General features: G+C 39.1%; 1 protein-coding gene across 1 annotated transcript; it reads left to right on the forward strand.

The window, feature by feature from the left end:
• Positions 1-628: 628 nt before the first annotated feature.
• On the forward strand, positions 629-10,624 carry SLC25A30 (solute carrier family 25 member 30). The gene is made up of 10 exons (XM_031056802.1): positions 629-719; positions 2,680-2,758; positions 4,329-4,476; positions 5,172-5,266; positions 5,534-5,619; positions 6,820-6,915; positions 7,794-7,918; positions 8,430-8,568; positions 9,406-9,486; positions 10,275-10,624. Exons 1-10 carry the CDS (start codon positions 699-701, stop codon positions 10,314-10,316), a joined length of 912 nt encoding a protein of 303 aa, XP_030912662.1. The 5' UTR covers positions 629-698; the 3' UTR covers positions 10,317-10,624.
• Positions 10,625-13,543: the final 2,919 nt, after the last annotated feature.

Genomic DNA, 13,543 nt, shown 5'->3' on the forward strand with positions numbered 1-13,543 from the left:
TGTGGGAGCGGCGGGGTCGGCGCGGCAGGACGCGGGGGTCGGGCAGGGCTCGGTGGTGAGTGGGGAGGTAGCGGCTGCTGCTGCCCTCAGGTCTCGGAGGATGGGAGACTATTTTTCCTGTGTAGTAGTAGCTGTTGCCATCCTAGACCCGAATCCGCTTTAAATAGTTAAAAATACTATAAGCTCGGGTATACTGCGGGCTTAATACGCTAGCGATGTTTTCGACCAACATGTAATTCGATGTGGGACTTTTCAAGCCTGCTCCCCGTCGGGGAAATATCGAGTTATTTAAGTGATTCGTTCTTTCATGGAACTCGGGCTTTTGGATTTAGTCCAGTCATGCTGTGGTTAAAAGAAAGCAGATTGTCTTCTGACCATTGCAGAAAGTGTGTAGATGAATCTCTGTATTAATTTATCCCAATGTTCTTTAGGGTCGAGTATCCCCTCTGTCATCGTTGATGCTCAGGGTATGGCATCGTGTATTTTGTAAAGGCAGTATCTCTCTAGTAAAAGTGGAGACCTTAATTTTTTCTATAATAATGGCTGGATTCTCTTTTTAAGTAGTTTGCCACTCACTCAGCTGATACAGAATTGTTCTGAGGAGACACTTACTATTTTTATTGATATAGGGAAGAAGTTCTGACTAAGAAGCAAACCAAGAATTTGGAATATAAGCAGGAAATGAGACACCTGAGGTCATGGGGCGAAATTACTGGATGGTGTGTCTTTTTGAATTTTTTTTCCTGAGAAAAATTCTACCTCTTTGCTTTATCTTTTTCTTCTTCATACTTCTTCCTAAAGTATGGCAATCTTGAAGAAGGGGGCAGGAGGTTAGAAGTTGAAAGATTCATATGGTTAGTTTAGCATACTGGTAGGAGATGAGACTTGAAAGCCTTTCAGATGTACAGACCTTGACCTTCACCTTGGGATCTGTCAAAGGAAGAGTGTGCTATAAAATTTTGCATTAGAGTATCCTATTTATATATTATAGCTTCAACTAATATTTGTAAATCTGTGTGCAAATTGAAAATTTTATTTGACCATGCTCAGAATTATGTATAAAAGTGAGTACCTCCATTGCCTAGGCAGAGTGAAATATTAAACGAACAGGCAGAGGATCTATTGTTGTTTTATACGTATTGTGGTATTTATGATAGATGAAATCTTGTTTCAGTATGTTTGGGGGGCTTAACTGTCAGTTTTGATGAGTTTCTCAGGAGTAAAGATCAGGTAGCAGATAGTGGGCAAACTGAGCTTGGCTTTGTCTCTGTTAATTAAATGATCTGCCATTAATCATGGCAGTACAGGATTATGAGGAATTGGAGCTGGAACACGGTATCAGCCCCCCTCTGACAGAGTGTCATACCCATGTGGCTCTGCCTCCTTTGTATTGAAAAACTGGCATGGTGTAAGCCTGTGTGTCCAGACCTCTGTACTGCACTATTTTTGGCAGTATAGTAGGGTGACCTTAGTTGCCTTGTCTTTTTTTTTTTTTTTTTTTTGTTTAAGTGCACTTTGCATCAGTGTAAAGAATAAGATGGATTTCTGTGCATGTAGGTGTTGACTATGCAAAATTTTGTCATTTTAGCGTCTTTCTTTTTCTCATGTGTCAGAAGACCCAGGTAACTCATCATGAAGTAAAGTTGATAAAAGGAAAACTAGAGCTGCAGAAATTGTTCAGGCCTGCTGAGTGTCTGCAACTCTGAAAATTCATTTAGGTGCTGGGTTGTTGGCATCTCTAGAGGAAGCAACTAAAGAAGGTTCAACTGTACAAAAGGCAGGGCTAAGTAATGGGTGTATTTGTGATATTTTCCAGTTAGGCACTACAGGTGATAAAGCAGGGAAGAATAACAGGGAGTATAAGGGAAGTATTTTCAAGTACAATTTTCCCATAAAATTAATTGGCAAAAATAACTGTAGAATGCAATGTTTAGGGGGATATCATTGAAAATGGGGAATGAAAACTATTTATATTGTAAGGAAGGGGAAGAATAAGATGTTGAGAGACATGCTTGCTTTTGGGAAGGGCAATCTGGTGTTGGCTGGACTAGTTTGGTTTTGAAGTTGTTATCTCTTTTCTAATATAATTGGATTACTTCAACATCTTGCAAAGCATATGCTGTAGTTAATTGCAAATTGTGGTTACTTTGTCAAATTCAATAATTGACACAATTTTCGTGTAACATTCACAAGAATTAATATTGTGAACACTGGTAGCAAAAATAGGTCTGAATGGAATCAAAATGGTGTATGCACCCTTATTTTCTGTCCAAGTCTACCAGCTTGGCTCATGCTAAATAATGTTGGTAACCAGAAAAAATGAAGTTCTGTAATGACTGCAGGATGTAGTCAGACTAGCTCAGCTTAGTAAAAATCCTTGGAGGCTATTCACTGCAGTGCTCCTTAACATAATGCCTGGGAGATGACCTGCTTTAACCTTTCATGGGGAGGAGAGTGGTGGCCCAAACACATAGCAGGCACTGATTTGAACTCAGATGCTTTTCTGTGATATTCCTGTCTTTCTTCTGATTGTCACATGTATTAAATGTGGTTCTTTTACTCTTTACTCATGTTTGAAAGGCCAATTTTAAATGGACCAGGCACAAAATTTTTACTAAGTGTTAGCATGAATATTTATGACATGTACTTACAGTAGTGTTAAATCTTCCTCTTTCACAGAAAGAGGAACCAATAATGCCAGCACTGAACTGGAAGCCCTTTATCTATGGAGGTTTAGCATCAATCACTGCAGAATGTGGTAAGAGTTTGCTTTAATTGTTGACATGATTTTCTTTACTTGGACAGTCTCTATGTAAAACAAATAGGGTTCCATGCTGCCGGTGACACAGTGGTATATGGTGGCCTGCAGCATAGAGTTTTTTGCTTAATGCTGACTGAAGAGTTTCTCTTATCTCTGTTGCAATGCCAGAACACTTGTGTCTATAAACTCTCATTCTTGGTGAGTCTTGTTTTCTATACATATTTTGCTTCTGTGTTTTATTATTTGGTGTGGTTTGATCTGTTCCTAGACAGTGGTCATAAGTAGATACAGCTTCTGCTTTGCTGCAGTAGACCAGTTACACTCTTAACTTGTAGATTTTTCTCTTAGCTTTACTGAATATCTGTGTTGCAGTTTAAATAATATTTTCTTGAATGGAAGTGGTTGCTTAGATTTGAACACTTGAAAATTCAATAGTGAGCAATTGGTGTATTGAGAATAATTGGTGTATTGAGACAGTGCATCTGATGTTTTAGGCCCCTTCTAAAGGCAAACCTTAAATATGAACATTTTTGTGGAGTGGTATTTGAAATGCATGTATATGAAAGTAAAGGAAATCTGGATTTTCATTATAGCAGGACGTGGTTGGGCATGTGGTGGGCTTGCTTGAAAGGTTTGTCTAGTAAAGTAGAGGCAGTATAAAATTACACTTAAAACTACTGTTTTTTTTGTTTTCATAGAGTAGTTTGGGTTGGAAGATCATCTGGTCCAACCCCCCTGCTTTGAGCAGGGACATCTTCAATTAGGTCAGGTTGCTCAAAGCCTTGTGCATCCAACTTTGAATAATTGCAGGGATGGAAAGAGTTTCTACTTAGGAAATTTGTATAAACTTGAGTTTGAAACCTGTCATTATTTGACTTGACTGAATATGGCCAATAATGTCAAAAGCTTTTAAGGAAGACATACAATTAATGAAAGCTTTGCTTGTCTGGTAAGCCTCATTTAAACAGATGTAGTTAATCCTGACTCCTGCTAGTACTTGGGTGAGAATGGAATGTTGAGGTGGTCCTTTCCTGGATGGATACAGTTTCTGAACCCTTTCATAAGGGGAGCATGGAGAATATGAATTGAACATAACATAGCAGTAGGCTACAGGAAAGCAGTAACAGAAACAGGTACTGCTGCTATTGCTTTTCCACATACTGGGCCAGAAGCTGCATAGTGTGTCCTACAGAATTTATTTGCCTTCAGTGACGTCCTCTTCAAAGGTGTTGGTAGAATACATAAGCAAACTCAGTGCCTGATTGGGATTGCAAAGTCCTGTTCAGTATGGCTACTTACAATAAGGTAATGCTGTGTTGCCTGCAAATATAGTGAATGTGAACACAGGAAGTAGGCAGGGCCTTTGTCAGGCCCTTAGAAGAAACAAGGTGATAGAATGTGAATCACTTCTTTAAAAGAAAGCCTTGGTAAGAAAGGCTTCCTTCCCATGGGAGTACTTTTATATATTATGATATAAAATAAATGTTGCTGTTTCATGTATGATGTTCTCTGTTGTCTTTGGTTAGGTAGGTACTTTGTTAATTTTCTCACTGATTTTTCCTTCAAGGTACTTTCCCCATTGATCTGACCAAAACGCGTCTCCAGGTTCAAGGTCAAGTTAATGATGCCAAATATAAAGAGATCCGCTACCGTGGAATGGTGCATGCACTGGTCAGAATATGCAGAGAAGAGGGGTTGAAAGCCTTATACTCTGGGTAAGAGTAACAGAGTTGCAGAAATGGCTTATGAACAGTCTATTGATAAAAGTAGAAGCCCATTGTATGTGAATTTTTTGGGCTTCAGGATTGCAAGGTATTTGGCTAGCCTTAATCTGGAAGTTGGAAGACCCAGCTTTGATACCTCCAGTGCTGCACACTGCCATAGGATTTCATGTTCCAAAAAAAGCCCCCTCAAACAACAAAACCTACATGAAAACAAAATACCTAAGCATAAGGTTATTCACTACAGTGCTGCTATAGTTGTTCCATCTCTCAGAATTAAAATTGGATTTACCTTTGCATATAAATGAGCATGCTTTACTTCAAAACATGCAGGATGGTGGGGGAACTACATTTCAGACATGACTGGCAGCTATTTTATAGATTACAAGTTGAAGCATGGTCTAATAGTAATAATCCCTTCACAGTTTGTTCATGTGCTTGCAGGCTCTATTAAAAAAAATAAAAACCAAAACCTAAAAAGCTCCAAAACTTGTTTTGTTTATAATGAGTTTAAATTGTTGATTTAAATGAACAAATCTTTCTTTGCTAGATATCTCTGCACTAGGAAGAATTTTCTGATGAGTTTTTGAGATCTTGAGCATAAACATTTGATGTTTATGATACAACTGCAATGTATATCAATAATGATACACTTGCAGTTGTATCATTATTGCTGCTTGTTTTCACAGGATTGCACCCGCGATGCTACGACAAGCTTCATATGGAACTATAAAAATAGGCACTTACCAGAGCTTGAAAAGAATGTTTGTTGAGCATCCAGAAGGTGAGTGGTCATTTTCTATTTAATTCAGGACTGATTTGCTTGAAGCCAATTCCATTTGGTATCTTCCTGTAGCATTTGAACAAGTCTACCAAGAAGACATTCCTTACACCAGCTACAACGAAGTTAGTCAGCAAGGGTAACTCATCAGAGCAGGTTTCATGGCTTCTGTAATTGGCTCTCTCTGGTTAAATGAGGGGAGGCATCATCCTCTCCTAATGCATCTTAAGTTTTGTAAATCTGCAGCTAAAATCTTTGTTTGCAAAACAGATGAAACCCTCATGATGAATGTTCTGTGTGGTGTTCTTTCGGGAGTAATCTCGTCATCTATTGCCAACCCTACAGATGTCCTAAAGGTAATTATGTAGAGCTTGTCTTAGTTTTTGTTCTCTCCCGAAGTAAAAACAGTCTCCTGATGAACATAGGATTTGTTTTGTGACCCTATTTATTCTCATCTCTTAACTTCTAAAGAATCAGTAACATCCTGACTTCTTGGAACCTCCTTCTGGTCCATACTAATCATTTGGAAGTATGTGTGAGGAAGGTGAAGGCTGGGGAGGTAGTTAGATCCACATGTTTCTGAGTGTGGGGGGAGAATAACTTCGATGCTGTGGTGTTTGTGTGGAAGCCACAGCGCGTATTTCATCTGTACTTCTTGGTAACACTGTTATACTTGGATGTTGCTAGAGCTCAAAATAGGTGAAGATTATTTCAGAGGCAAGAGTTCCAGGAAATGCCACTTGTACGGTATGATTCCTTAACACTAGAGGGGCGTTGCAAACCTGTGTTCCAAGGAAATGGCATTCCAGCATCAGTCACTTGAAGTGAATTAGTGAAACAACCACCTCTTTAAGAATCTATTAGCTTAATCATAGTCAGTTACTTGAAAGGGTTGATGGGTCTATCTTATAAAACTGGAGCTTGTGACTTACAAAGCTGTTTCTAATGAAAAGGAAGTCAAGAAAACTGTTTTCCTGAAACTACTAAAAAGCTTTGGCCTTCATAGTTCTAGTGTGGTTATGTAGTGGCATTTCAAACATAAGCTTGTATTTCAAGTATGGCTTCAATTAGTTACTTCCTAAAATTATATCCACCTACCAAGTCACTTGTTGATAACTTGTATATTCAAGTTACCTTGACAGGTCCCTAAGGATGATCTTATAAATCTACAGGGTTGACGACCATGTTTCTCAATGGCTGAAACATTAATCTGTTTAACCTTTCATTTCAACATGTTCCTGTGAGAACACTGTAAAGGACATCCTGCAGAACCCATCTGCCAGTCTTACCTAAATGGAGCAGTGTACCCAGACAGAAACAGAAGTGACTTAATGCAGCTAAGAATTCTACCACATACTTCTTCAAAATTAGCAGCTGCATTGGGATAGTTAAGGCAAAAGATTGCACTTATATAGTTGTGATAATGTCAGCTCTTGCTTTTATACTTAAAGAGAAATTGACTTTACTACTTCCAGTTGTATCTTAATAGTTGAATGTAGTTTTATTATTTTTTTCGTTGAATTTATTTTTTAATTGTATCTTCTAATGCATCTCAGATCAGAATGCAAGCTCAAGGTAGAACGATTCAAGGAGGAATGATGGGCAACTTCATACAGATCTACCAAAATGAAGGCACTAAAGGATTATGGAAGGCAAGTTTTTTTGAACTGATCTTACACTTCAACTACATTTCCTTGTTCAATTGAATGTCATGCATTCCTACAGTGTTCTCAGCTGAAATATGGAAGATGTAACGTCTGTCATTTGCCATGACTGCTTCACTGCTAGTGTCTCAGTGCTTTTTGGTGAAGGGTTACAGCCAGCCTTGTGGGTGAGATTAGCTGCTACTTAGTAGAGGGAGGACAAATGTAGGGTTCAACTAGGGTGACTGGCTCTAGGAACAGTTCAACAACCCTTTGCCTGACACCTCTGTCTGTTTTAAAACATATGCTAAAGAATATTTGGAAGTGAAGGAGCTGCTGAGCATCCCTTCTAGCTCAGGAACTCTCATGTTCAGTCTTACAGGCTGTCTCTTGGGCCAATTATAGTCAATGACTGTGTAACAACTGAAGAGCCAAAACAGACAATTGTTTTGAGCAGCTGGAGAATAGGAATGATTTTCCATTAATGTGCTTTTCTCACAAAGTTTCTTGATCTCCAGTTTTCTGTTCATCCTCCTTACTTTGTCAGTTTTTCAGCTAGCAGCAAAGGAACACTGCTTTGGAGGTTTTAACTGACTGCTGATGCAAGAATTGAGATGTTAAGCAGAGGTAGAATTGAGATGTTAAGGAGAGATAGTAAATAACTTAAAGGATCTGAAGTTGCCATTCTGTGTGGAGAAGTGATTTATGTTATTTTAAATTTGTGCTTTTGGAGCCCATGCAATTAAGACTTGTACTAATTAGCCTTATTTGAATTTGCAATGTTCTTAACATATTTGTGGTGTTTTGCTTTGTATTGTAAGAGCTTGGCTTTTCTGCCGGTGCACAAACGTTGACTTCAAACTTCAATATATCCTTCTTTTTGCCAGGGAGTATCATTGACAGCACAGAGAGCTGCTATTGTTGTTGGAGTAGAGCTGCCAGTATACGACCTTACCAAGAAGCACATAATTCTGTCTGGACATATGGGAGATACAGTATATACTCACTTCCTGTAAGTCTGTGTACCTGGTTGTGCAGCTCATTATTTGATAGTTCTTGCTGCAGGGGAGAGGAGTATTTTTATTTTTTTATTATCTGTCTAGATGTGTACATATATTTCTGATGTGTTTATAATTTTTAGAGTAATAGCATCTCAAATGGTAGCATGGAAGCTAATTTTATTTAGCATTTGAATTTAGCTTTCTTTTGAAACATGGAAATTTGTTTTGTGGGTGGTCTGAATCATTCAACTGTGCAAATTGAGGTTGGAAGAAATTTACAGTCAAATATTATTCCCTGGGGCGTGAACATCTTTCCAAGCATAATGTATATAAGGGCTATATAGCAAATTTTCAAAATTATGTTTTTATAGTAAGTGAAAAGTAACTTTTTGCATCCATTAGCTGATTTAATTTTTTTAGTAAAAGCATTAAACAGTCATTATTACTGTGTGCTTCCTGGAAGGGGATTATCTTGTACATCTGTGTGGTAGATCAGGTTTCATTAAACCCTTCTTTTACTAGTTCCAGTTTTCTTTGTGGGTTAGCTGGAGCCCTTGCATCCAACCCAGTTGATGTTGTAAGAACACGTATGATGAATCAGAAAAGCCAAAACCACGGGGGACACTCAGCCTACAGGGGCACCTTAGATTGCTTGTTACAAGTAAGTAGTTCATGTATCATCATAAATAGAAACTGCTGCCACCAAGCAATGGTTTTGCTGTGGAGCTCAGAATTGTTCTGTTTTCCCTAGTAACTTAGTCATGCTTTTTTGCCATAATATTTAAAAGGACTATGCTGTCAGTAATGCACTCAAGTGTGAAAAGTATCTGTCTTGACAGAAAGGCAGTAGAAATTTAGTGTCTGATGCAGAACTTTCTTTGGGTGCTTGGATAAGGAGAGGAAGGCTCTCAGCAGCACTGTCTTGCTCAACTTTATACTATGTCAGGCTGACAGGAAATTACCATTTCATAGGTCAGTCCTTGAAGAACAAGATCTTCTGAAACAGATGGTTTTCTATGTTGCTTACTGCATAATGGAGAGCCTAGTGCAGCCAGAGGCAAGGTCAGCCTCTGATTTTGATTACTTTGATTTGGTTTCTGAAGTCTCTAACTGTGGTATGAGGTGGGACCATGATGGCCTTGTACATAGAGAAGAATGGATAGAAAGCTGTTGCTATCCAACTGTTGACTGAACAGTCCAAGTCACATTGTCCAGGGAAATTTGAGGTTCATAAAACAAACTGAAATATTTCAAGGGACTGCCAAATGTTAGCTACAGGTTTACATGCAGCAAATTTCAAGGGGCTGTCAAATGCCAACTGCAAGTTTATATCTAATGAAATGTATTTCTTTGTCCTGTCAGACAATAAATTTAAATTAAGGTTACAGGACTAAGCCACCCCCTTTTCTGGTACAGTCTTGTTAGCTGAGATGCTGTCTGGATTTTTCACTAAAAAAGAATTACATAAGTGTGTTCTTATGTTGTTTTTTTTCCCTAGACATGGAAGAATGAAGGCTTTTTTGCTCTGTATAAAGGCTTTTGGCCAAACTGGTTAAGACTTGGTCCTTGGAATATCATTGTATCCTTTCCAGAGGTGAGCAAAACTACTAAGTTAGCCATGTAACAGCAAGTATTGTTTTTTACAGAATTACTCAGTGTGGGAAGTGTCATATCAGCACAGATATTCCCTTTTTTTGTATGAATGGAAAATTGTGTAGTTGACAGGTTTTTTTAGTCAACTGCTTCCAGTCAGATTGAATTTGATTCACACAGAGTCAACACTAAAATATGGTCTTGCAAAATAATTTTCTGTTCTTCTGATTTCATATCTGCCCATTTTCTTTATGAGCCTAATTTTAATCAAAGTTGCCCAGGTGAATTAGGGATGGGGGCTATTTCCAGAACTGGGGAAACTGCTGGCAGTTACTGATACAGTCTTTTTGTTTATCTTAGTCTCACAATTTTAGCTTTGTTTCAGGAGCCAGCTGATCAGAGCCCTGGGAAGTGTGTTGGTAGAAATATTTTTTACAATAAACAAATGTTCTTTAGCCCATCAAAGCTAAGTGATTAAAGAGTCTTAAGGGCTTTTGCAGTATTTTTATGGCAGCTTTTGCAGGACTGCCTCCTTAGTCCTGGGATTAAGATCTTGAGGAAGATGGATGGGAAAGTATTTTGTGTCACCAGCCTTTAAGCAAGTTTCGTTGTTCTGCCTAGTATTGTGTAAAAATGTGGCCAACCTGCAGCATGGCAAAGGAAGGAACAAGGAGTGGAACACAGTTGCACACAGATGCAGCTAACCTTCAGTAGTGAAGGGACCAGTTTTCACTGCATGAACAGGAAAGAGTTTTCCTTAATCAGCTGTGCCAGTTCTTTCTGACATATGAACAGCTGAAGAAATTGGATGCCTGACATTGCTGAGCTGTGTACAGAATTCTGTTAATGTACTGTCTGAGTTTAGAGCAATGTGCAAGTTGTCTTGAGTGTTTGCTCTTTATTGTCTGAGCTGCTGGCCAAAGGAAGACGTCACTGCAAGACTGAATGAGAAGAACGTGGAAGTGATTTCAAGGCAAACTGGCTCCTGTAATCATGGTTTGTGCACGTGAGTCAGTGGATGATGTGCACTGTTTTTCAGACTGAACCAAACATGGTGGAATACCTTCTGTCAACTGTTTCAATGCTCTTGATTGTAAAGATCTGCAATGCAACTTTTGCATCTGAGTCTCAAAACATAGTGTTTTATAAGAGTCAAAGAAAAGGTTTTTTTCTTTATTTCCATAGATTTCCATAAAGGAAGGAAAAGAAAAATATTTCTGTAAAGGAAAAAAGTATTTCTGTAAGGGAAGATAAGCAGAACTGAGGAGTTGGGCTTTTCCTGCTTTCAGAAATGTATACAATTTGATTGTAATAGCTTAAAGCTTCCAGTTAACTGGAAGTGTCACAAGACATCTTTGCTGGCGTTCAGGTTGGCAAAATAACTACTGCAGTATAAAATCTGTTTCTGGTTTTGAAGCGTTCCTATGTTCTAAGTCCTGAGATGTCTGCAAAATTTTCTGGGAATAATCCAGCTTCATTAGCAAGTGTGGTTGCTACAGTTGACAGTTTTGCATAGCTTGAAGAAAGTTTTTTTTTTTTCTTCCATGTATAATTCTTGATTTCAGCATAAGTGCTTCTTAAACATATTCATATGGAAATTGCTAGTAGGAATGAAGTTCAAACAAGTTCATGCCCATCTGCTGATCTTGCAGAGAAACTTTCCATGCCTATTCCATCCTTGGGAAGAATTATTGGTTACTGACTGTTTTACACTAAGCAGTCAGGCTCTGTTATGTGGGTGCCTATGTGCCAAGAACCAACCCCTCCAAAAGTAAATCTCCTATAAAGACTGATTTCCTCCTTTAAAAAGACCCCCAAGTCCAGAACTAGTGAACACTTTCATATACCAAAGATACTCAAGTTGCTGTTACATGCAAGGAAACACTTGATGTAGGAATCAACCACAGCTCCTATAAACATTACCTTTAGGCTTAAAGGTATATCAAAACTTCAGGGCTGTTAACTCAACAGTTACATCAAGCTTCTTAAGTGCTGTTGTTGAATTCCAGGAGAAAGGAGTATGTGAGATGCAAATTGCAGGATGGACCTTCTGTGTTTACAGAGGGCAGCAAAGCAGGATCCATACCTTTGGATTTTTGTGGCCTTGTGTTAATCTTTTACATACTTTTCATAGAATCATGCATTCCACTTAAAGAAGTTTCATTGAGAAATTAAAATTGCTGTAATCACTTAAAATGACTAATTTTGAATTCACAAATAGAATTTTTAAATGCACAAGGCACTTTCTTTCCTAAGGTAAAACATTTTCTATATATAGGGGTATGCTGATGTGCAGTGTTTCCCCTTACAACTGTTTCTGTGCTTTAATAAAAAAAGTGTAAATATTTTTATATGCTGTGTAAGTAAAGTATATGTTTTTCAAGCCTGTTAAAAGCATTAAAATGTAAAGTGTGATGACTTAGAACTGCTTTCAGTTTTGAAGTTTCAAATACTTTGAGAAGTTTGCCAGTTTGGAGTGACAGTAACTGCACTGTACCAGTTAATCTGTGGGGAAGCTGCAGAGGTATAACTGGACAAGATGGACTGGAATTGACTGCTAAGTCATAAAGGCACCAAAACGCTGAAATAGGAGTTCAGGATCTCAGCTGAACGTGAGCCGGAGTGTGCCCAGGTAGCCGAGAAGGCCAATGGCATCCTGTCCTGTATGGCCAGCAGGACCAGGGCAGGGACTGTCTGCCTGTACCTGGCACTGGTAAAGCTGCATTTTGTTATAAATGAGAGCTTCACTAGGCCAATATTCAAGCAACAATCAATTTATTAATTAATATGGTAAAGTATGAGCAACGCAACGCTGGGTACAGTGGGGGAAGTTTTCCCTTCAACTGCACACTGATAGTTGAGGTTTACAGGTATTTATAGGGGTACTCATAAGCTTTCTCAGCAGTTTCTACTCCCAATTTTTGTCACAATTCTATATACTGTTGTGATTTAGTTTTTCTCAGGATGTATCTTAGAAAGGAGTATCGCATATGGTGAGTTCCAAATTCTGAAAGAAGAAAGAAATCTCCCAGCTGGTGCGGTCCAGCTTCCAGATGCGTGTCCAACTTTTAATTGCAAGGACTATAAATCTTATGACAGTGATGTCCAGCTTCCCTTGGTTGAAACTATTAATCATTGAATTGATGTTCATCTTCCTTTATCAAGCTGCTTTTTGCTGTTTTGTTAAGGTGTGAGATAAGCATGTTTCCTTTTTATATATTCTAAAGCTATAGTTTTGAAGATCCTTACTACAAGCAATATTCTAAAATTATACTTCAAAAGGTTATTATTGCAAAACTCAGCTACAAGCAGAAAGTTCTTTAATTCAAATGCTCCTAAATCAACTTAAGACTTATAGGAGTTAATTGCGAATGAAGGACAGGCTCAAAGGCCTTCTTCCATGCTTTACTTCCCTCAGTTATTTATTAGAATTCATCTTTATAACTATCCCACTGTTGGTTTCCACACATAACACAATCACAAATACACACGTTGCCTGTATGTACTTGACATGAAACACAGCTTTGTATTTTGCAATTTCAAGTGCTCTGTCCAGCTTCTGGGCCCCACAGTTTGGGAAGGATGTTGAGATGCTGGAGTGTGCGCAGGAAAGGGCAATGGAGCTGGGGAAGGGTCTTGAGCACAAGTCCTGTGAGGAGGGACTGGGAGAGCTGGAGGTGTTCAAGCAGGGGAAAAGGAGGCTCAGGAGGGACTTTACCACTTCTGAAACTGCCTGAAAGGAGGGTACAGCCAGGTGCGATAGGTCTCTTCTCCCTGGAAACTAGCGACAGGACAAGAGGCCAAAGCCTTAAGCTGCACCAGGGGCAGTTTAGGTTGGACATCAGGGGCAGTTTCTTCTCGGAAAGGGTCCCTGGAGGTATGTAAGGAATGAGTGGACGTGGCACTCAGGGCCCTGGTCTCGCTGACATGCTGGGGTTTGGTCACAGGCTGGCCCGGACACTCTGAGATCTTTTCTAGGCTACTCTGTGATCCCGTGGATCCTCCCAGCCGCCGGGGGGCGCCACCCGCCCGGCGGCCCCTCG

Source organism: Geospiza fortis, unplaced genomic scaffold, assembly GCF_000277835.1.
Source record: "Geospiza fortis unplaced genomic scaffold, GeoFor_1.0 scaffold194, whole genome shotgun sequence".
Classification (NCBI taxonomy): domain Eukaryota; kingdom Metazoa; phylum Chordata; class Aves; order Passeriformes; family Thraupidae; genus Geospiza; species Geospiza fortis.

Bases quoted from the DNA above. Each gene is read 5' to 3' on its own strand.
- SLC25A30 (XM_031056802.1), top strand. From the start codon at position 699: ATGGGGCGAAATTACTGGATG. The intron at 5,267-5,533 runs GTGAGTGGTCAT...TTTGCAAAACAG, and splicing joins GTTTGTTGAGCATCCAGAAG to ATGAAACCCTCATGATGAAT. The intron at 8,569-9,405 runs GTAAGTAGTTCA...TTTTTTCCCTAG, and splicing joins CCTTAGATTGCTTGTTACAA to ACATGGAAGAATGAAGGCTT.